Source organism: Cryptomeria japonica, chromosome 8 (genome assembly GCF_030272615.1).
Source record: "Cryptomeria japonica chromosome 8, Sugi_1.0, whole genome shotgun sequence".
NCBI lineage: Eukaryota > Viridiplantae > Streptophyta > Pinopsida > Cupressales > Cupressaceae > Cryptomeria > Cryptomeria japonica.
The window spans coordinates 687,253,681-687,278,292 of NC_081412.1; the positions used below are offsets into that span (position 1 = coordinate 687,253,681).

The following is a 24,612-nucleotide window of genomic DNA, read 5'->3' on the forward strand; positions in this document are numbered from 1 at the left end:
TTAAAACAAGTCAGTGACCAAAATGCACCAAATATCATTTTCGCCTTGGTCCCTGGGAGAGGGACAGGAGCGATTTCATCTTTTTAAGTTAAAATATCCACAATTTAAATCTTCAAATCACTTCATCATGCAGGGTTAGGCCATCTTCAAGGCCAGGATCAGTTATCTTGCTTCTAAAATTTGGTCAAAATTTACCCAGACAAAATGTACAATTCCATCCCCAGGATGCTAGCACTTAGACAAAAGAATTCGAATTTACCCCAAACAGGATCCTGACTTAACCTAACCTGAGACATATGAACCCACCATCTCAATCCCAACCCTCGGGAGGATACATAATAACCTTCAAAAATTTGACTGGACTCGGCTTGAAAATACCCAAAAGAAACCCCTAAGGCTTAACCCTAGTCCAGACAACTCATTCACTTACTCAAAAAAAAACCCTAAAAGCAGAGAGAAGAACAGGCAAAACAAAGGCAAAAAGAGGGGGTCCCCATTTTAATGGGGCGATGTGTGAAATGGTCACAACAGGTAGGTACATCGAAGTTTGTGCCATCTCCCATGAGTTAGGTACATTGAATCTGGACATGCTGAGGTGGATCAATCCGACTGGAGGAGTGATGACTGGGATACCACCTCATTTGACACTTGGTTGATACTCAATTTGGTAATGTTGAGAAGTTAGCTTTAATTAACTCTTCTGGAATTATCTGCTTCTTCAACGAACCCTTTGCTCTGACTTCTTGTGTCCTTGATTTGCAGGATGATGATGTACCTCACCTTGGAATACTGGACTGGAAGAGGTCGCCCTTATCCTGATGATTTTCCAACTCCGGGATCTCCATTTGATGCCTACACAAAATATTAAAGTTAGCCTTTTGAGCATCAAACCTCAAAGCATGAAATTTAAGACCTTTCAAAGGTAAAACTTAAGATATTAACTTGAAAAAAGTCATGATAAATCAAGAATTATACATTTTCAAATTAATCATGAATGGGAATTGGATTTTCAAGACTTAGATTTTACAAAATTGCAATGGGATCACAATAAGTCTTGAATGAGATCTTCAAAAAGGTAATTCTTCATACCTTCCCTTGAGTACTTAAGTACAAAACCTTGAAAAATGAAAGAAGAAGGCCGGATTTTGTTGGGCAAGATTTATAGTCCTCCCTTGGATGAAGTACGCCCCCTTTAGCCTTCAAAAGAGCTTTAGCTTCCACTAGCTTCTCCAAAATCTAGAAATTTACCTTCAAACTTCTGGATTTCGCTCCTCAAATTGCTCCTCAATTTTGCACTTTAGAAGGGATGAATGAATGATTGGAACTTGAAACAATGCCCTCCTATTATATAGAGCGCTCACCTTCTTCAACCATGAGGCCAACCTAGCAAATAAGCCTTAAAATAAAATTAAAAAAACACTAAGAAGAAGGCCGACTTGATAAATAAAGACAAAATAATGCCTTGTGCGCTCAACTTGTAAATTTTTAATTTATTTAAATTAATTTTAATACCTCTAAGATGTTTATTTTGATTATTTCAAGGTACAAAATTAATTTATTAAATTAAAATGCCTTTAATTTAATGCGAATTTGATTTAGCCTTTCCAAAGGCTTCGAAGTGAGTGAATTTGGTGAATTTTTTAAGAATATCACGCTCAAATAATGTAAAAATGAAGGATATCACCAATTTCGCCCTAGACCCTTGGTGAGGGTCAGGAGCGATTTTTCAATCTAGTCCTTGCATACCTCCTTTTTTCGTCCAAAACTTCATCTAGGCACTTAAATGGCATTTTTAACTGGAGTTTTGAGTTTGATTTCATTTGATCTCTAGGAGGAGAGTGCTATTAGGACTTTTTCGCCCTAGACCCTCAGAGAGGGTCAGGAGCGATTTTTCAATTTTGCTCTTAATCCTTCATCTTTTAATTGTCAATTCTCCTTGTGGGGTAAGCAATGATCTCCTTCACTCGTTCTATGCATGCTTGATTTGCTTTTGCAATGCAAAATGGGGGCTTCAAAGATTTTCGCTCTGGGCCTCCAATGAGGGTCAGGAGCGACTTTTGCAATTTAGGCTAGGATCATCAAGTTTTGGAGGTAAATCCTTGTTCATCACATTTTGGAGGACCTTTCCACCTTAGCACAACCTTGCCTTAGCGCAATCTTGAAGGGAAGCTATTGGTTTTGCAAATTTCGCCCTGGGCCTTCAGTGAGGGTCAGGAGCGATTTTGAGTCTTTTTGGACAAATTCTTGATCACTTCAACTTCAAATTACCCTCAAGGCGTAGAATATCATTCTTCACTCCCTTTTGAGTCTTGGAAACAAAATACCATCTTGAAATACAAGGGAAGTGAGAACTCTTGGAAATTTCGCCTTGGACCCTTGGAGAGGGTCAAGAGCGATTTTCCCTATTGTCATCAAAATTTGCACTCTCAGCATCTCAATTCCACTTCAAGGCATTTCAAACACCGTTTCTAACTTGCGCCTAGGCTTAGCTTTGCTCAATTTTGGAGAAAAAGGTTGGATATTAGGTTTTTCGCCCTGGGCCCTTAGTAAGGGTCAGGAGCGATTTTGCAAATTCAAGCTTATCCATCTTTTGTTAGCCCTCCAAATTATCTTCAACGGACAAAACACACCCTTCCTCATTCATTTCAATCATAAAATCGCTTTGTCCTTGCAAGAAAATTGTGCCTTTGAAATTTTCGCTCTGGACCTTCAGTGAAGGCCAGGAACGATTTTGGTCATTTAGATCAAAATGCTTCACCCTTTTCTTTGAAACTTCTTTGCTAGGGAAGACTTCACCTTGTTTTGTGTTATGAATAGGTTTTCATGTCCAACAAAGGATAAAATAGTGTGTCCACAAGAAATTCACCCTGGGCCCTCAGAGAGGGTCAGGAGCGATTTTGATTTGTTGCCCAAAATTCATCATCTTTAATGCTTTCCAACCTTCAATTTGCATCAAGTGATGTCTAATCTTCTCTCTGGGAGACCCTGCACAAACCAAGTTAGCAAAAATTAGTGCTAAAATAAACTTAAATAAGATTTTCGCCCTGGACCCTCAACAAAGGTCAGGAGCGAAATTCCTAATCTTGGCCAAAATTCATCATTTTCTTTAAAGTTTCCAATCAATCTCAAAGTCCAAACAAAATGCTTTGCAAATCAAACTTTGGTCAAATAAGGCAAGGAATGAGTCCTAGATTGATTTTCGCCCTGGACCCTCAGGAAGGGTCAGGAGCGAGATTCGCTTTGGACCTCCTGAGAGGGTCAGGAGCGAAATTCGCTTTGGATCCTCAGCAAGGGTCAGGAGCGAAATTTGACTTTTTTGAACTCTCCGACAGGATAATTTTATGGAATATAACATTTAAGTATAAGTTATATTCCATATATACTTTCAGGATGTTTGAGAGTGGTTTCAGACCTCCAGGAGTTATATTGCAAAATCTAGTTTTTTGAGGTTTTTCAGTTTCCAGACTTAGTCAAATTCCAGGATCAGGACATTCCAGACTTAGCCAAATTTCAGGATCAGGACTTCATCACTCACCAACCTGACCTAAGTCAAGCAGAACCTGCTATCCAGGTGACCCCTTGGCGACACTCGAAAGCTAAAGGCTAACAGACAAAACCTTAAAAGACCTAGAAAACAAACCCTAAAAAGCAAAAAGCAGGGGTCCCCATTTGCAATGGGGTGATGTGTGAAAACGTCACAACAAAACTTCACTCTAGAAATAGGCTTGGTGAGAATATCAGCAGTCTAATCATCAATGCAAATGTACTTGAGTTGAATTGCTTTCCTTAGCGCCATATCTCTGATGTAATGATACTTGATCTCCACATGCTTTTTCCTATCATGAAACACTGGATTTACTAAGAGCTTCACATAGCTTTGATTATCACAATGAATCATAGTCAGCTCCAATGATTGCCCAAACAATCCCACAAGGAGCTTTCGAAGCCACGCTGCTTCTCGAGTTGCTACACAAGCTGCAATATATTCGGCCTCAGCGGTGCTAAGTGCCACAAAAGTCTACTTCCTGCTACACCACGAAATCATGGCAGATCCCAATCTGAAGCAGCATCTAAAGGTGCTCTTCCTATTAGTTACACTCCTGGCCCAATCAGAATCAAAATAGCCTTGTAACTTTAAATCTTCATAGGAAGTATATCTCAAGCCATATCCCACTATGCCACGCAAGTATCTCAAGATATGCTTTGCTACAACTGGATGTATTTGTCTTGGCTCACACATGAATTGGCTGAGAGCACTCACCGCATAACAAATGTTTGGTCTAGTACATCAACGATCCAATCAATTGTATGTACGTGGTGGGATCTAGCAAATCTGAATCAGCTGCAGATTCACTCAATTTCTTCAAATTTGTCTCCATAGGAGTAGACATAGACTTGCAATCCATCATCCCAAATTTTTTCAAGATGTCTTTAGTGTATTTTCCTTGGCTTAAAATAATTTCATTGGGTCTTTGCCACACTTCCAGTCCCAAGAAGTAATGCATAAAACCAAGATCCTTCATCTCAAACTCGGAGGCTAAATCTTTCTTGCATTTGACAATGAGATACTCTGCTCCAATGAGAAATAAATATCAACATAAAGAACCAATATCAAAACCTCACCATCAACTATCTTGAGATTGGAATCTGCATCATTCTTGGAGAATCCCAAGCTCAACAAATATCGATCAATCCTTTCATACCATGCACGAGGTGCTTGCTTAAGGCCGTACAATGCCATCTTCAATCTGCATACATGAGACTCCTTCCCATGAATCACAAAACCGTCTGGCTGCTCAATGTACACTTATTCAATCACACCATTAAGAAATACAGTCTTTACGTCCATTTGATGTAGCTTCCACCCTTTGGCGGATGCAATAGCAATAATAGTCATGATAGATGTATATCGAGCAATAGGAGCAAATGTCTCCTCATAATCTATTCCCTCCTTCTGAGAGACTCCTCTTGCCACAAATCTAGCCTTGTAATTCTCAATGCTACCATCAGCTGCATGCTTGCAGGTCTCAGAACAACATCCCAAACATCATTCTTGATGATGGACTAATATTCTTCTGTCATTGCATCTCTCCATACCTAATGATTGGAGGCTTCTTCAAAACTGGAAGGCTCAATATCAATGATGTGACTCATCAATGCCACATAACCTGAGAATTCTATTGTCTCTTGCTTTCCCTAAAGGTGCCTCAAGGAGCTGCATACTTTTCTGCCTCATGCATAGTTTGTCTAGCCCATAGAGGTCACTTTCCACCTATAGCAATGTCTCTTGGTCCATCAGTTGGTTCTATGGGATCAACTAGATCAATAGTCTCAACTGGCTCATTAGACTCCCTCTGCATCTCAGAAGTATAATTAGGAGATATGTCCATATCTTGAGTAGTCTCCTGCTCTTCACTGTCCATCTCCATGTAAGACCCCTTAGATCTTTTGAAGGCTACTTCCTCTTCGAAAGAGACATCCCTGCTGATCTCAATCTATTTCTGCCCTGGAATGTAGATCCTGAAGGCCTGTGAAGATTCACTGTAACCCACAAATATTCCTTTCTTGCCTAATGGTTCTAGTTTAGATCTTTTATCCTTAGGCACATGAATACAAATAGGACGACCAAAAATTCTTAAATGACTAACCTTAGGTTTCACACCTATGAAGGCCTCTTTAGGAGTCATGTTTCCTAATATTCGATGAGGGCTTCGGTTCTAAACATACACGGCGGTCTTGGAAGCTTTTGCCCAAAGGAAAGTCTATAAATCTTGATGATGAATCATAGCTTTAGCTGCCTCAACTATGGATCTATTCTTTCTTTCGGCAACTCCATTTTGTTGAGTGTTGTACAGAACGCACAACTCTCTCTTGATCCCTGCCTCAATGCAGAAATTACGAAATCCTCCAGATGTGTATTCTCCTCCATTGTTTGATTTCAGAACTTTAATTCTTTTCTCGGACATGTTTTCAACTTGAGCCTTGAGCCTTGAATTCTTTGAATCTATCAAGTACTTCTTCAGACTCCTTAGATTTCAAGAAGTAAATCCAAGTCTTCCAAGAATAATCATCAATGAAAATCACATGATACCAAAATCCACTCAAAGATGCCACAGACATTGGTCCACATAAATCAGAATGATCAAGATCTAAAATGCCATTTGATCTACTATCACTACTATGAAAGGGACTCTCGATGTTCTTACCAAGCGCACATCCTCTACAAATGCCACTGTGCTCCAGACTGAGCTTTGGTAGCCCGATAACCATCTTCTCCATGGATGGAAGAGCTTTGAAGTGTAAGTGAGCAAGTCTCATGTGCCATAGCTCACTCGAACTGATAGAGTTGTGCAATAATGCCTGAACTGGATGAATAGAAAGTTTGTATAGGCTCTCTTGACAAACACCAATCACACGAGTTGTTTTGATACTAGAGTTCTTAGGCCAAACAAGGACTTTCCCTTTAGAAAAAGCAGCTCAGTACCCTTTGCCCTCCAATGCTGAAATGGAAACAAGATTCCTTTTGATTCCTGGTACAAAAAAAACATCACTCAAATGAAGTGGGATGCCAGAATCTAGATGAAGAGAGGTGGTCCCATCTCCTCTTACGGAATAACAAGCATCATCTCCGATTATCACTTGCAAGTTGGTTTCTCTTTCTACCAAGTCCGAAAGATGCTCACGATATCATGTAATGTGACGTGAAGCACCACTATCAATCAACCAAGTGCCACTGTCAATTGGAATATTTGCTTGAAAGAGCGGAGATGAATAGAAATCTCATTGAGTTGTCTCTAGATTCCTTTTGAGGTGACACATCATCAACATCAACAGTAGAAGCATGTTGCTTTGGTTTTGATATGCAATCTTGAGCATAATGACCATACTTGTCACACCTAAACATTGAATGTGAGAGAGATCCTTCTTCTTCTTTGGTTTAGGAACAGAATCTGATTTTGTGTCTCTAATCCTCTTAAAATTGCCTTTTCTCCCTTCTCTTCCTTTCCTTCTGGAAGCTTGAGCAACAAGGAAATGATTTTCTTCATTATAAGAGCTTAGCCCATTTCCTCTTGCTGCCAATCTGGATTCTTCTTGAATGCAATCAGCTCGAAGACGATCAAACTTGGGCAACTTAGATCTTCCACTAATGCTTTGGATAAAGGACTCCCAAGATTGAGGAAGACCATTCAATGCCAACATAACCAGGTCTCTATCTTCAACTATATCTCCAATGGCACATAGCTGATCTCTCAACTCAGCAATCTTCATGAAGAAGGAGATGACTGAATCTCCTTTAGCCATTTTTATATGATGGAGTTGTTGTCTCAAGGCAAGAGCTCTGCTGGTATTGTTGATCTCATACAATCCTTGTAGAGTTTCAAACATATCTTTGGTTGTCTTCATCTTGGAGATAATCGGCACTAGATGATCTTTTACGGAGTCTATCAAGATCTTCCTAGCCTTTGTGCCATTTTTCTTCCATTGAGTTTTCTCAGCATCATTGAATGGCTCGGGCACATCATTTTCCACGAAATTTAGAAGATCATTTTCTTCTAAGGCAATAAGAACACTGAATTTCCAAGAGGTGAAATTTGATGCACCATCAAGCCTATCTTCAACCTTGACTCCGTTCACCATCTTCGATACTTAAATAAACTGCCCTAGATAAGGAGAAGAATTCATTGCTTAAAAAAATCTGATCTGATCTTGCTTAAACCCGCTTTGATACCATGTTAGTTATTTTAGACCAGAAATGAAGATAAGAAGAAATACCAAATGATGAGCAACAAAACACAGCAATTACCCTGGGAAAACCCTCCTTCTTGAGGGAGAAAAACCTAGCCAAAATATATCTCTTATATATTGAATGAAAAAGGAGCAGAAATCTGCTTACAACTTAGGTCAAACACAAGGCCGATCTAATACAATGAAAGATAGAACCTCTCCTAGATGCAAATATTCAGTCAAATATGATTTCTCATTGATATCGATCTACTTGATACAATATGGCTATCTGCCGCAAATGTACTGAAGAAGTTGAGAAATACAACTTCAGAAATCCCAAAGACACCTGCAAGCAACAATACCTGTCACAAGAGAAGAATGGAGGCAAAAAGCAATAATGGCTCTGAAGAAGAAGATTATCATTCAGAGAGGGAATCAAATAAAAAGTACAATACAATCCTTATAAGAGGATATTAGCAACCCTAAAGGGATAATGTGTATTTAATAATTAGAATAATTATTAAGTACCTACAATATTATTAAATGCCTAAGTTTAGCTTAAGCGTAGAGTATAATAGACTAATAATTAAATAAATAATTATTAGCTAATACAAGATAACTCTAACAGCCCCCCTTAAGATGAACTTAGGGAGTAGCTAAAAAACTAAATGCATGAAGCAAAAAATGCAACTACATGATGAAGGCAAAATTAGGTCCCGACAACAAGGCCTAATGAGGTACCCAAGTACAAAAGATCTCTGTAAAGCGGAGAAATAGAGAAAACCTCATGGGAAAAAACTCTACTCCAAAAAGAGATGAAATACAAGTGAAGGACTGAAGAAGCCTCCAAACAAGAATGTTCCAAAAGATAGGAACAAAAGAAGAGCAGAAGAATCACTGAAGCATGAAGAACCTGCAAACACTGCTGAAAAATAACTGTCGATTTGAAGAACCTCCACTGAAATAGAAGATGATCAGGTAGAGAAGACTGTAATCTGCATGAGTGCCCTCAAATAACACTAGAATCAAATGGCAAACAAAGGCAAACAACTAAACTCGAAGATACAGATGGCAAAAAACACCAAAGTTTGAAGAGCTGATCAATCAAAGATGGAAGGTTGCCTCCAAAAATAGGAATGAAAGAGTGTCCATATGGGAAATGATCCATCTCACCGAAATGCATAGGTAACCAACCACTGCATCCGCCTAGTACATAGGAACAAATACTAAATACATAGCTCACTCCAACGAACCAAGGAAGCATTAGAACCAACAACCAACAGGAGAAACCCCCCCTAATGTTGACAAGGGAGAGGTGACAGGTACATTGAAACTGAATGCCAAGAAAAACTACATGACAAAGAACCAAGAACAGCAAGAGTGCAGCAAAAAGTACAAACACATATAAAGGCAAGTGTCGTTGAAGGAACACTCACTTGACACACATCATGAGGCTAATGTCGTGGAAGGAACACTCACGTGACAAAGGTAGATGGCAAACAAGGCAAACATCAAACCCCCCCATGGCACTTTAATGGAGTGCGAGTACAATAAGGCACAAGATGTGCAAGATCCCAAGCATGCAAGGCATAGTGGCACTTTATCTCAATGCGTTTGCAAAAACAAAAATGCTTACAAAATGATGTATACAATGCTCAAAAAAGACAAAAGCCTGGAAATACATGAAGAACAGCCAACAACAAGTCATTCCACTCAAACGAGAAGTTTCCAGGAGCTCAAATGTCCAAGTAATTCACCAGAGTGTGAAAACACAAAAAAACTGAATAAAATTTACCTGGAGTAAAATCTAGAAAAAGTGCATGGATGGCTGTGAAGAGCTCTGAAACACCGTCCCAAAGCCGCTGGAATCGCAAAAAATAGAGAAACTAGCGAAAGGTTATGAGCTCGGGACTGAAAACAACACCTCTGACTTCAAATGGCTATAGAATGTACCAGCAAAAAAATCAAGTGATGAAACCCACAAATCTAGAAAGTAGACAAAACCAACTTTCCAACTATATCTCGTTTGCCCAAAAACGATATCGTATGCCCAAAAGAAAAAAAACCCTTTTAGGGTACAAAGAGGGTCTCAGGGGCCAGCAAAGAAAAAAATGTCCCTCCGTCGAAAAAAAAATTCGTTGCCTGAAAAGTGCCCTGCCAAAAAAATTTCGCTTGCCGGACAAAGATGTCGATTGCCAAAAAAAAATACTCGTAGGAAACAATATGCCGACATCCGGAAAAGCGACAGGGCCCGGGAGGCGGCAGTGGGCGACAGCGGTGGCCAAGAGGCGGGCAGAGGCCTGGGTGACGGCGGTGGCCGAGAGGCGGCCGATGGCTGGGAGGCGAGGACCGGCGGAGCAAGACGGCCGGGAGGTGGGCTGGAGCCAGTGGAGCAGGGCGGCCGAGAGGCGGCTTAGCAGGGCGGTGGCAACATGATGGTGGTCGGCGGCAGCAGGGCGGCCAGTAGCAACTAGCGGCGGCTGGCAGTCGCCGTGGATGGCAGGCGGGAGCACAGGCCGAAGAGCGGCGAGCGGCGGCTGGGAGGCGGCTAGAGGGCGAGCAATGGCTGGTGGTTTAAAGACCGTCGATGTTTGCAAACCCCAGCAGTAACCGCCAAGGACTCCCATGGCAGTCTTGGAGATCGCCAGTGGCTCCAAGGCCATCGCGATGACTGTGTCGGCCTAGGCAAGCCATTAAACTGCCCAAAATATTTTATTTTTTATTTTTTCTCGAAAAACATGCCCAATAAGGGCAAAAATCAAAAAAAAAAAAATTGTCAGAGCCAAAGTTGTCCAAATTGGACTTATTTTATATGAAAATGGGAGTTTTGGAGTAATCTGAGCTCAACGGTGAGGTCCATTTGAGCCCAGAATGCCTAGAAACAAAGAAGCACCCCAAATCCAAATAAAAAATCTCTAAAAATGCTTGAAACCCTCCTCCAAAAAATCTTCTAAAAAAGCTTGAAACCCTCCTCCAAAAAATCTTCAAAAAAATCAAGAACAAGTAGCAGCAGATGTAAGCTCTGATACCATGAAGAAATTGAGAAATACAACTTCAGAGATCTCAAGAACACCTGCAAGCAAAATACCTGTCACAAGAGAAGAATGGAAGCAAAAAGTAATAATGGCTCTGAAGAAGAAGATTATCATTCAAAGAGCGAATCAAATAAAAAGTACAACACAATCCTTATAAAAGGATATTACCAACCCTAAAGAAACCCTAAAGGGATAATGTGTATTTAATAATTATTAAATACCTACAATATTATTAAATGCCTAAGTTTAGCTTAAGCGTAGAGTATAATAGACTAATAATTAAATAAATAATTATTAGCTTATACAAGATAACTCTAACATGTACGAACTCCTTTTGAAGTGCGAATTGATTGTATGAATGATCATCACCTTGTATATATACAAAGCAACGTGACCTTTTATTTGAGTCGGCCTCTTTTAGAAAATAAAAGAATAAAATTATTATTTATAACAAGGCCAACTTGCCTTGATATTTATTCATTTACCATTTATTGTTTTAAATTTGAGAGAAATATATCTCCTGTCACTATAACATTAACAGGACAAATTTTAGAGGAAGAAAAATAAACCTTCCCATCAAATGATATTACGATCTTTCAAGAAAGGGAATAATTCTGAAACTTAAATAGCTTCATGTGTATTTGCAAGCATTTCCACTTGCCTCTAGCTTAGCTAAGATTTTGTTACTGTGAGTAGCAACAATAACCTTTGAATGCACCCCTATTAGAGGGCTGATGCGATTTTCGCTTTTAATAATCTTATATACGAGAGTGGACCCCATATCCACAATCTTCTTACAATCAAAAAACAATTGTCAATTCGGATAACTTATTAATTAATTATCTCCTTCCCACTCACTGAGGCCAAACTAGTGGACATTACAAGGATCACCCACCTACCAAAAGTTATTGCCAATGATGTTATCCAATCTAAAGTGCCCATTTTGGGTGAGTGCATTCGGGCCATGGATCTTCTTGGTGCTACAGTGCTGCAGATTAGGGCTTGATGCCTTGTCGCTGTTATAAAGAATATCGAGGTCATTTCTAGAGGAGATTGGTTGTCGTGTGTGTTGATTTGTTTTTATGCACTATGCAACACAGAATAAAATACCAAAGGCACTCTATCCTCTCTTGATCAAAATCTCCCAAAATGTTGAATTATGTGATCAAACGAGATGACTCCAAGGTTTCTATTGTCAAGTCTTGACTTTATGTTGGATATAGACTCAAAGATATGATGTGATTTTGCTGGAATCACAAGGGGGACTTACGTTGTACATGAACTTGATTGAATGCAGCTAGAATGTGAAGACTTACTTATCTTAGAAAACAAATAGCAAAAGGAATAGGGTTTAGAAAGATAATCTAATCCTAAGAATGTAGGAACTAATTGTTGATTAGGTGTGACCAAACCAAGCTTTGTTTCACCATCAAGTAACAACAACACAAAACTGGTGCAATCTCTTAAGGATAAACGAATGATTTTCATATCACTAATACAAATCAACCATACGAACAATGAGCATGTAGTAATAGAAGTTAAGCTTTCACACAATTTTAGTTGACTACGCATTGCAATTTGCAATCAACAAATTACTAGTATGAACATTAGGTACGCCATTCATCAACAATGATATCTTCCATCCAACTAACCAATTTTAAAGCAAATGAGAAATAAAGACCATGCAACATGTTGAGTTAACATATAGAATTCACCATAACTTCAATGAAAACAACATGTCTCTTACAATAAGATTTTGGTAACAATCTTTGCCTTCTCCTCCTATTCTAACTTCTACTTTAACTTCTAATTCCTAATTGTCAAGCTGTTATTGTTAATGTTTGTAGCTTCAGTCGAATGATCATTTAGAATACATATAATATATGTTGATTAATAATAATATATTATTGTGTTATATTATTATATTATTATTAATCATATAAAATTTGATATTCAATATTAATCTATTATATTATTCTAAATTAATAATTGATTGATGAAACATTATAATATTGATTAAATTATTATAATTAAAGGAGAGACATGTCCGTTGAAGGACATGCCTCTCCAAAGGAATATATATAGTATAATGTTATTCAATTTGACAACACATAGAATTCCAAGAATGCAAGTATCAGATTGAATCAGATATATACATTAAAATACACCCAATAAAACCTGGGAAAATCAACATGGTATCAGAGCTCAGGCCTGTGAAGTTTAATTTGGAGGTTGGAGAAGGTTGGAGAATTCAGTTTTTTTTAGAATTTTCAATCTGAAATATGCCATTGTACGGCCCTTGGTTGGCCTCAAAATGGGGACTATAATATATGGATGGAAAGATCTGTGTTTCTAATTTTCAAATATGTTTATCTCATCAAATTTGATTCACTTTTGTGCAAGATATGACGACTTTGGAGCAGGTCACTTGAAACCCTACCTAGGGTTAGCAGTTTTGGGAAAAATGTCATAACTTTTGTTTTAACCGTTGGATCTGGCTATAACTTGGAGGAAATGTTTGTAATTAGATTTTCTAACATCTCATCAAAGAGATTGGATAAATTTGGTAAATTGCAAAAGTTATTAACGACTGTGTGTGGCAGATCATAATGAAAGTGTTGATCAAAATTATGAAAATGTTCTACATCATTCAAAGGGAATTATGATGAGAGATGATTCATGCGTGATATTTCTTATATGGGCTCACCTTATGAAAGGAAATGTTTTAAACTTAAGATAAGTATTCCATGTTTTATTAAGGCACATGAATTATTGAGTTTGTAATTTATGCTATAATATTGGCTAGTAAAATCTTGTATGCTTCTATCATTGGTATTTTTGTTAAAGATAATTTAGTTTATGAGCTATTTGTAATCTCTCTCTGACATACCTTCAGGACGAAAGAGCAATAAAATTGAATTAAAGGGAGAAATAAATTGATGCTTATAAAAGAATTGATGATTGAGACCAGATGCAGAGGGAGTCTGACATTTCAAAAGAGGACAAGAGGTTGATACAAGAACTTGAGCTTCAGAGGGAGCAGATGGTTCAGTCAACTTGTGACAATTTCGATCATAGTGATTGAGAGGGATTTTCACTATTGAAGGTGAAACACTTATGAGGTAAAACTTGATTCAATTGATTATTATACTAATGAAATCATTTAATGCCTTATGGGCCCTATGTAAATCATAAGGAAGTGACGACTTCCAAATGATTTCCACTTGTATTTTTGGGGTTATTGGAAGGTGACGATCTTACAATAACTTGAGCTTGTGGATAGAATCGCCGACAGAGGCAATCCACATGAGAGCTCGTGGATAGAATCGCCGACTGAGGCAATCCACGTAAGAGCTTGTAGATAGAATCGCCGACTGAGGCAATCCATGTGAGAGCTCATGGATAGAATCGCCAATTGAAGCAATCCACACAAGAGCTTGTGGATAGAATCGCCGACTGAGGCAATCCACACGAGCTTGTGGATAGAATCGTCGACTGAGGCAATCCGCGTGAGAGCTCATGGATAGAATCGTCGACTGAGGCAATCCACGTAAGAGCTTGTGGATAGAATCGCCGACTGAGGCAATCCACGTGAGAGCTCATGGATAGAATCGCCGACTGAGGCAATCCACACAAGAGCTTATGAATAGAATCACCAACAGAGGCAATCCACGTAAAAGCTTGTGAATAGAATCGCCGACGGAGGCAAATTCACACCTTGAGACTATGGTCCCCTGTGATGAGCATCATATGGTTGATGCAAATACTCCCAATATCATGAGATGATATTTTTGAGTTATGGTGAATATCATGTGCCTTGATATTCTTGTTTATACCATACTTCCTGATATCATAGTGAGATAATATTTTCTCTATTCCATAATTAATCTAGACTTAATGCATTTGCATTGATTTTTTCTTCCCTAGCTAAGAGGGAGTGTTGATTATGTTTTGTGTAGCTATGGTGAGGGCCATAAGTGTTGACATGGGAGATCACTACACATTTTGTCTGATCATCCTCCCTAGCTAAGAGGGAGTGTTAATGTTTGTAGCTTCAGTCGAATGATCATTTAGAATACATATAATATATGTTGATTAATAATAATATATTATTATGTTATATTATTATATTATTATTAATCATATAAAATTTAATATTCAATATTAATCTATTATATTATTCTAGATTAATAATTGATTGATGAAACATTATAATATTGATTAAATTATTATAATTAAAGGAGACATGTCCGTTCAAGGACATGCTTCTCCAAAGGAATATATATAGTATAATGTTATTCAATTTGAGAACACATAGAATTCCAAGAATGCAAGTATCAGATTGAATCAGATATATACATTAAAATACATCCAATAAAACCTGGGAAAATCAACAGTTATCTATTCTCTATTAACCTTTACAAATGAGAGATTTGAGCCTTTTATAATGCTCTCAATACAATTCAATGGCTCAAATTGATCCTCCAACCAATGGCCAAGATTTACAAGGCAAAACCCTAATTAGGGTTTGTTACAACAAACACCATTCTAGCCAATGAAATAATTACATAGAATTGGACACATGTCCATCTTTGAATATGAACCAATTTAATATGAGGTTAGGTATCTCGAAGTTTGTGCCTCCATATGATGAGACAGGTACCTTGCCTCTGAACATCTTAACTTGGAATCCTCTGATTGGTGGAATGATGACTGGGATGCCACCTCAGCTTGCACTTGTAGACTTGATACGCCATCATGAAGAAGCATTGACACCTTGGGCAATATCTCTTGATACTCAACATCTCCAAGCTCGGTGTGACGTGGGTGAAGGCAAATTCCCAAATTGTGTCATACTGATCAAGCCAATCTTCTAGCTTTGATTAACTCTTTTAAAACTATCTCTGCTTGATCATGCTTGCGTAATTTCAACCATCTAACTTGGGAATTTTATCCTTGATGATGTTTGATGTAGACTTAGTGGTGTCAATGCTTGATGTAGAATGTTCATAGCGTACTTGACCTTGATCACCACCCCATATTGGCTTTGAATCTTGGATTTCCAAAGGAAATTCAAGATATTTGCAAAATTTTCTTCATTTCTACGCTTTGAATGACTTGAATCCCTTGGTGTTGATCTCCACACTTGCTTTATAGTGTCCTTCCTTGATGTGATTGTGCGATCTCTCCTTTACGCCTTGGGGTCTTGAACTCTACATGTTGCCATGATGCAATGAAAGTTTTTGAATATCTTGAAACCCTCCTTGTGTAGTGTTGTGACCATTTCACACATCGCCCCATCAAAATGGGGACCCCCTCTCTTTTTTGGGGGGGAAGTCTTGCTTTCTCTTTGCTTAGCTTCTCTCTGCTTGTTTGGTGTTTTGAGTGAGTTAGTGATGGCCTAGGTTAGGTAGGTTAAGGTTTTCCCCATAGAGCTTGCCTAGGGTTCCTTCTAGAGCCAAGTCTGGTCTAAAGCTTGGGGAAGTCATTATTCTCTGCCTGGAATCCTGATGTGAATTCTAACAAGATCTTGCCTTGGAAAGTTACAGAATGTATATTTTTGTAGAGGAAGTCTTGAGGAGTTTGAGTCTAGATGGGTCAAGGTTGTGAGTTGTTAGGCCAGAGTCTTGCCTTCTGTGGAGTCTAAGTTGATATGATGAAGCAAGTAATCAAAGTGTAGGCACGAAAGGCGAAGGCTAGCATGGGCAAGCTTGGAGGGATGTAATTATGAGGAATTGACTTGAGAATTTGAGAGAGTTGAGGATGTGAGTTCAAAGATGAATTTCGCTCCTGACCCTTCCAAAGGGTCTAGAGCGAATTCTCCTAATAACCTCCCTTGGTCCTAACTTGGGCTATAATTTTTGCTCTTGACCCTTCTAAAGGGTCCATAGCGAAATTCCTAGAGAGGTATGTCCTTCCAAAGGTACCTAGGCGAAATGGTTAAGATGTGCTTGTGATCCAGCATTTTGAGCTAGGTACTTCCTTAAAGTGGTTTGTTAGCATGTCTTGAGGTGAGAACAACATGAATGAGGGAGAAGTTTGAGTGTTTGGATGATACCTAAGACTAATTTCTCAAAATCGCTCCTGACCCTTCCAAAGGGTCCAAAGCAAATTTCCTTATATCTCCTTTCTTGGTCTTAATTTGCATCGCAAACCTTGCTCCCATGGCATCTTTGAAGAGGATAAATACACTTGGAACGTGAGGAAATAAAGAATTTGGGCAAAAACACCAAATTCTCTCCTGACCCTTCCAAAGGGACAGGAGCATTTTCTTAAAACACTTATTTGCTCCTTGTTTGGATCGAACCCTTAATTCCTATGGTGTGATAAAGCTAGATTAATGACTTAAAGTGATTTGGGACCTAGATGAATGCCCTTAACCCTTGAATGAGTTAGGAAGTTGACCAAGAGTGCAAATTTCGCTCCTAACCCTTCCAAAGGGTCCAGAGCGAAATCCTTGGAAAGACTTAATTCCTCACCAAATGCATTGAGTAGACATCACTTTAAGAGCAAGTTGGCTTGAGTATGATAAGATAAGGGTGGAAAGGACAAATACTAGGCAATTTAAGAGTGGATAGAGTCTAGAAATGCAAATTTCGCTCTTGACCCTTTGCTCTTGACCCTTCCAAAGGGTCCAGAGCAAAATTCCTAGAAAGACACTCTATTTTGCCTAATGCACTAAAAGAACCTTGTTTTTAGCTAAATTGATGGCAAATTGACTTGATCATGATTGGAGAAGGTTTGACAAGTCAAGATCAAGGCATAATGATGATGAATGGAAGATGAATGGTGTCAAAAGGTAATTTTCACTCCTGACCCTTCCAAAGGGTCCAGAGCGAAATATCCTAAACCTCTATTTTGCTCCTTTTTTGAGACCAAGATCTTAGTCCCTATGGCATAGTTGAAGAAAGATTGATGTATACTTGCCTTAAGAAGTGAATTGAAGTGAAGGCAATGATGGATTTAAGGGTAAAAGAGCAAAATCGCTCCTAACCCTTCCAAAGGGTCCATAGAGAATTTTCATAGAATTCTCATTTAAGGACAATTGTGGCTAAGGATGGAATTATCCTCGCCTATCTCTTAGAGGGATCTATAGGTAAAGCTTTTCATCTTCTAGAGCAGAGGGATATGATCTACAAGAGCCTAGAAGGAGCCAAGTCTATCTACGAAGATGATCCTGATACTTGTCTAAATTTCGTCAATAAGAATTAGTTGCTCAAGAGTAGGCCTTGCCTAAATAAGATACCCAATACACCTCACAGAATTGATTTCCAAGAAGAATTCAAAGACTTGATAACCATGCTTAATCGAATTGTAGTTGCCTCTCAAGCCTTCTTTTTCGACAGGTGGATGTTCTTCTTTATACAAGTGATCATTCAAGGGAAAGGGATGTTCAATTGGGCCAGGATTATCAGTAACAACCTAGATGTGCAGTTGAGGAGGTTAGTCCCTACTAAATCATTCCACATGAGCTCATATGTTATATATTCTCTAGCCAAATGTTTTGAGTATGCGGGACAACCACACAGAGGAGTTGTTGGGAGAGGGCCTGGAGAGATAAGAATATGTGATTCTTATGCCCAATTGCATCATCCACCTAAGAATTACTACAAGCTAGTCAACGATACTTTCACAATGCATATCACTAGGACACTACAAGGAGGGATTCACCTGTTGTTCATCAAAAATGATTAACCCAAGTACACCTGCAATCCTTCTATGAAATGGCCAATTTCAGTCTACGAAAAACATCAGGGCTTGGACAACATGACAAGGATATGAATCCTTCTACTCTTCAGACTCTGCAAAACCTAGGCAGGTGTACCTGTGATGCTTAAAATGAAACCCATTACACACCTATGACAGCATCAACAAAAGCAGATAGATCTCACCAGGGCTCAACAACAAGTGGGTTACTGCAGATGGGCTAGATCTACACATACAACTCAGCTATGCTTGAGCATGAGATAGATGAAACAATTCAACAGATCATAAAATAAAGATATTCTGATTGGATTTTAAATGGTTTGAGAATCCCTTCAATTGCAGGATCAGTGCCTTATCCAAGGGCAACATAGTCACAAATCAAACTACAGATGAAAACTTATACTACAGATCCGTCTTCAGTCTTAAGTATTCCTGCATTTAATGCCTTGCATAAATGCATTACTCAGCTCATCCACAAAAAATATCAGATCCAGAAACATAAACCCTATTTTATTAATGTTTGCTCACAGAGTTTAAAATCTTCCTTGAAGATTACCTACAAACCAACACTACACTCACAGACATAGCTACTCATGACCAACTTGATCCTCCTTAAGAATCAAATTTGAATAAAAATGAGAATACATTTTAGAGACAAATTCTATGCGAATTTGTGCATGCCTTACATACACAAGAACCTGCAACTAAGAAAACCTATAGCAAAGAATTAAACTCCATTACTCAAAGAAAAGCCATGCCCTGTACAATCTTCAAGAATACTTAGAATTGGAAACCATGAAAATATGGAGCCTTTCTCCAAATTTTTGGAACCCTTACAATGAGAAGAAAATGAGAATAAGGAGGAGAGGGAAAAACATTAGGTCTGCAACCGAAATTGCCAAGTGTCTCTTTTTCCAACTGAATTCACTTTCTTCTTCTTTCCCGTGGAAAATGCTCTCGAAATATCTCACATTTGTTGAAACTAACTCCATAACTGCATTCCTCATCCTGAGAACTTTCCGATGATATATGATACTTGGTATTTTGGGCAAAAATGGACCTCTGGGCGAATTAAATCCTTCATATGCCTCCATCATTTAAATTTTTGATTTTCCATATAGTTTGCACTATACATTTAAATTTGATTTTTCAATCCATTTTTGCCCTGATGTCCTGCCACGTGGCAGTCTCCGATTGGCTGATGGGATCCACTGGGATGACACCTCACTGATTAGCCACCTGGATTGCCTCGTCACTGCCACCTATGCGCCACTGGATTGCTATCTGTACGCCACGTCATCGCCACCTCAGCGCCACTGGACGGGACCCGCGAGCTGGACCTCCACTTGGACCTGCCACCTGTCTTTCACCATTTCACAATGGCTAACGGACGTGCACCTTCGGGCTCCGAAATCACGCGCGCCGTCGAATCATCTTGAACCTACAGGGTCTTTAACCTTTGTTTTCGCACATGCATTTCACTATTTCGCGAAGGGTATTATTCGAGCATCTTCCCTTTGCAAATCCACGTGCACCGTAGATCTTTGGCAACTTGCTCGATCTTTAACTCACCTTTTCTCTGCAAAACTCGCCTGCCTCGGGATCTGTGCATGTGTGGGGTCCACCTGGTCACCACTTGTCAGCCTCCTCGATCGCCTCGGGAAACGCGCTCGCGCACATGGGGTCCGCTTTGGCACCCAACCGGCACCATTCGTCAAAAGCCTCTAAGCTTTGACATTATAGATGAGTGGAGCTTTACTTTTAAATATTAAAATTTCCCTCCGCCCACGCGCGCGTGGGGTCCGCTTGGGCACCCAACCGGCACCATTCGTCAAAAGCCTCTAAGCTTTGACATTATAGATGAGTGGAGCTTTACTTTTAAATATTAAAATTTCCCTCCGCCCAGCCAATATGGGATATATGCATTTGCACATTCTGAAGTTTTTCAATGGCGCTACAACAGCCAATACATTTGCTTGGAAATTTCCTTGATGCTCTTCTACACTATGCCACGCAGGAGGAGTTTGAAAGCCCCTTCATAACCACGCCAGACTCACACCACGCAGGGGGGATTTGGTTTAATGTCTGCCATTTGCATTGGCCTGAAGTCTTAATGGCCTCCTCTGAAAACACCACGCTGCCTGCAAACTGCAATTTGCTTTGAAATATTTGCAAAATTAACTTTGCCCTTTTCACGCCATGGCAGGGAGGACTGGGCAAAGGTTGTGGAATTACATTTAATACCTGCTAATATACCTTCAGCTGAAAGTTCCAATGCCTTTTCACCCAACGCAGGGGCTGCTACTTGGAAAATTTAAACGCCCTTTTCACAGCAGGGGGGAATTGGAATGAAACCTGCCAATAGCATTTACTTGAGAGTTTTTTTTTTTAAAAACAGCCTTTGCCCATCTCAAGCCACACAGGATGAGAGAATGCTGGCAAAGTCTTTGGAGTGTGGTTTACACCACAAATTGCATTTGATTGAATTGTTTCAATTCCTTTTCAACAACCACGCAGCCCATTTCATTTTTATTTTTTTAGCTCAAATGGTAAGTGTTAATGCATTAGTAGCTTCTGCAAGATAAGACTTCTCTAGCCCGTTAATCTCCTTTATTTTGTTATGGTTTATTCATCTATGCTATTAGATTATCTGATTTATGCTTTCCGAACTGAATATGTTTATCAGATTGTAACATTGATCATGGTTATGATATTGGCATTGGATAAAGATGGATTAGATCGACGACTTGCTTAACATAGTTAAGCGTCGATCTAAATGCTATCGGGCTAATAACCCGATAGCATATTAATGTCGATTCATTTATGTATCGGCATTAATATGCTATCGGGGTATTAACCCGATAGCATATGTAATGCTATTTGTTATCGGGTTTAGTTCATACCGATAAACATTTATAATCGGGCCATTAACAAAGCATCATAACTAACACCGTTTCAACCGAGTGTTTAAGTATTAAATGTTAGTTACCAAACATAACCGAAATCGGGATGTGCAATATGGAAAGACACCGATCAATAGGTGCCTTGATCGGTCATGTCTAAAAGACATGACCAATCAAGACATCTATTGACCGGTCTTCTAAAACATATAAAGCCCAACGTGAATCATTTGGAGAAGACATATAAAAATATTAATGATCTCTCTCCTTCAGCCTGCAACAAAACAATCAGATTATCAGACAATATAATCATATAAAATTCTCACATATATAATTTGTTCTTTTATTGCAATTGAATAAAACTTTACATGGTATCAGAGCGAGGCTAATCGAATCTGAGGCTATTCAATTTCTGAATAATTCAAGAACAAAATTATATATTACATCACATTTCCAAAATGGCCAGCGCTATTAGATTCAAAGATAGACTCGGAGGTAGCGATGATTTCTCAACTTGGAAGTTTAGAATCAAAATGATTTTGACAGAAAACAAAGTTGATTCATATGTTCAAAGTGAAAGTGCAGCACCCGAGAATGAACCCGACAAAACAGCATGGATTGAGGGTAATGAAAAGGCTATTAAAATAATAGTTGATGGGGTAAGTAACAACATAATGCCCATCATAAAGAAACAAGAGACGGCTTACAAAATGTCACTTGAAAGGACATTTGAGATATCAAATGCAAGTCGTACTCTGGCATTGAAACGAGAGATAAATCATATCACGATGAACAAAGGGGAAACAATCAACTCCTACTTCATGCGAATATCAACCCTAAGAGATGAACTTGCAACCCTTGATTATGAGATCCAGAGTAAAGAATTAACACTCATTGCTCTAGATGGATTGCCCAGTGGATGGAATACATTTGTCCAAGGCATTAGTGCAAGGTCCAAATATCCTAAGTTTGAAAGGTTAAGAGATGATTGTCTCCAAGAAGAGTCGAGATTGAACAAAATTGGAATAAAACAAAAGAACATAGACGAAGACCTTCAAGTCCTAAATACTAACGCAAATAAGAAAAGTAAGAAGAAGCAATTTAGGAAAAGAAAAAGTCATCAAGGCAAGAACACTCCAAAGAAAGACCTATCACATATTCAATGTTATAGGTGTGACAAATTCGGACACTATGTTGCGAAATGTCCGAAGAGAGCCAAACAAGCCACATATGTCAAAGTAGGAAAATCCACAAGGGAAGATGACTTCGAGAACTATGTCCTCTACTCAGCACTCACAAGCCATACAACAAACAAGTCTAACTCATGGGTGATCGACAATGGTTCATCCAGACACATTACCGGTTTTAGAGAAGTGCTAGACTCCATGATAGAGGAGAATGATGAGGAAGTGACCATCGGAGATGATTCCTCACATCCAGTCAGAGGAATTGGAACTTGCATCATCAAATTAAAGACAGGCATGTCATTGCAACTTGAAGGAGTACTATATGTCCCCGGCATCAAAAGAAATCTAGTCTCCATATCAGCACTAGAGGATAATGGATACAGAGTGACCTTCATGGAAAACAAGGTGTTGGCTTGGCCGAGAAATTCTACCATCAAGAAAGCTAAAGTCATTGGACAAAGACAAGGCTATTTGTATGAGCTATGCACAGAGCCCAACTTAACCTTAATTCATGAAGCCACAAATGCAAATGAGGTGTGGCATAGAAGACTAGGCCACCTGAATTATAGGGCTTTATCATCTATGGGAAATCTTGTCACAGGTCTACCTAAGTTGAAGCAATATCATTCAGAGGCGTGCAAGGGATGTGCCCTAGGTAAAAATACCAAGGGTGCCTTCCAAAATAGTACTAGGAAGACAAGCAAAATATTAGAATTAGTTCATTCTGATGTATGTGGACCTATGTCCGAACCCTCTCTAGGGGGATTTTTGTATTATGTAATATTTGTTGATGACTACTCTAGGAAAACTTGGATCTACTTTCTGAAATGTAAAGAATCAGAAGAGATCCTCAAGAGGTTTAAAGAATTCAAATCACTAACGGAGAACTACTTAGGAAATAAAATTAAAACCCTAAGAACTGACAATGGGGGGGGAATATACTTCAGAATTATTTAAAGATTTTTGTAAAAATTCAAGGATTAAGAGGGAGTTAACAATACCTTATAATCCTCAACAAAATGGGGTAGCTGAGAGGAAAAATAGGACTATTATAGAAGCTGCCAAAGCCATGATCCTTGATCAAAATCTAAATATCAAACTTTGGGCAGAAGCAACTAGCACTGGGGTATATATACAAAACAGATGTCCTCACTCTCACCTTGAAGATAAAACTCCTGAGGAAGTCTTCACCAAAATAAAGCCAGATATCAGCCACCTTAGGATATTTGGGTGTCCTGTCTATATACATGTACTTAAAGAGAAAAGACTAAAACTAGAACCTTCTAGAAAAAGGGGAATACTTGTAGGATATAGTGAAACATCCGAGGCCTATAGAATTTATATACAAGGTCAAAGAAATATTGAACTTAGTAGGGATGTAATCTTTGAAGAAGACTTAGCCTTCAAAAGAGCCCAAAGTACAATAGAACCTAGAATCTATATCCCTACTCCTAACATAGAAGAAGATCCTACTCCTGAGCTTCAGAGGGAGAATCCTGAGGAGACTATAGGTGAAACTCAAAACCCACCAAGAGAAAGACCACTATGGGCCACCAAGACTGTAACAGAAGCTCAGAACTTTGCTGCTCCTTTAGGAACCTTCAAGGAAAGTAAAAGGCCTAATAAATTCACTAGCTATGTTGCCCTTATGAATGATCTCTCTAAAGTTGAACCAAACAATGTATCAGATGCACTTGAACATCAAGTATGGAAGGATGCCATGTCTGAAGAGTACCAATCCATTATGAAGAATGATGTTTGGGAGATTGTTCCTAGGCCAACTAAGAAATCTGTTGTTTCATCTAAATGGCTTTTCAAGATCAAACATGTTGCAGATGGCAGTATTGAAAAATACAAGGCCAGATATCTGTTATGTTGTTAATGCTCTAAGTCAATTTATGTGTGAACCTAACGAGATACACCTGATGGCAGTAAAACATATTATGAGATACTTACAAGGTACCCTAGACCTTGGTCTTAAATATGAGAAAGTTGATATAGATCTACACGGATTTACAGATTCAGATTGGGTTGGCAACGTGACTGACAGAAAAAGCA

The 24,612-nt window shown here is 38.9% G+C and overlaps 1 protein-coding gene across 5 annotated transcripts in view; it reads right to left on the reverse strand.

Moving 5' to 3' along the window:
* The window catches only part of LOC131032364 (uncharacterized), an 88,904-nt gene that overhangs the window by 21,458 nt on the left and 42,834 nt on the right, over positions 1 to 24,612 (reverse strand). The window contains exon 6 of one of the 5 annotated variants that reach the window (XM_059210041.1): positions 776 to 852. The exons of the other annotated variants lie outside the window; for them this stretch is intronic. Coding sequence (XP_059066024.1) covers positions 811 to 852 — 42 coding nt within the window. The 3' untranslated portion in view covers positions 776 to 810. Of the gene's footprint in view, positions 1 to 775; positions 853 to 24,612 lie in introns of those variants that run through there. 5 annotated transcript variants of the gene reach the window in all.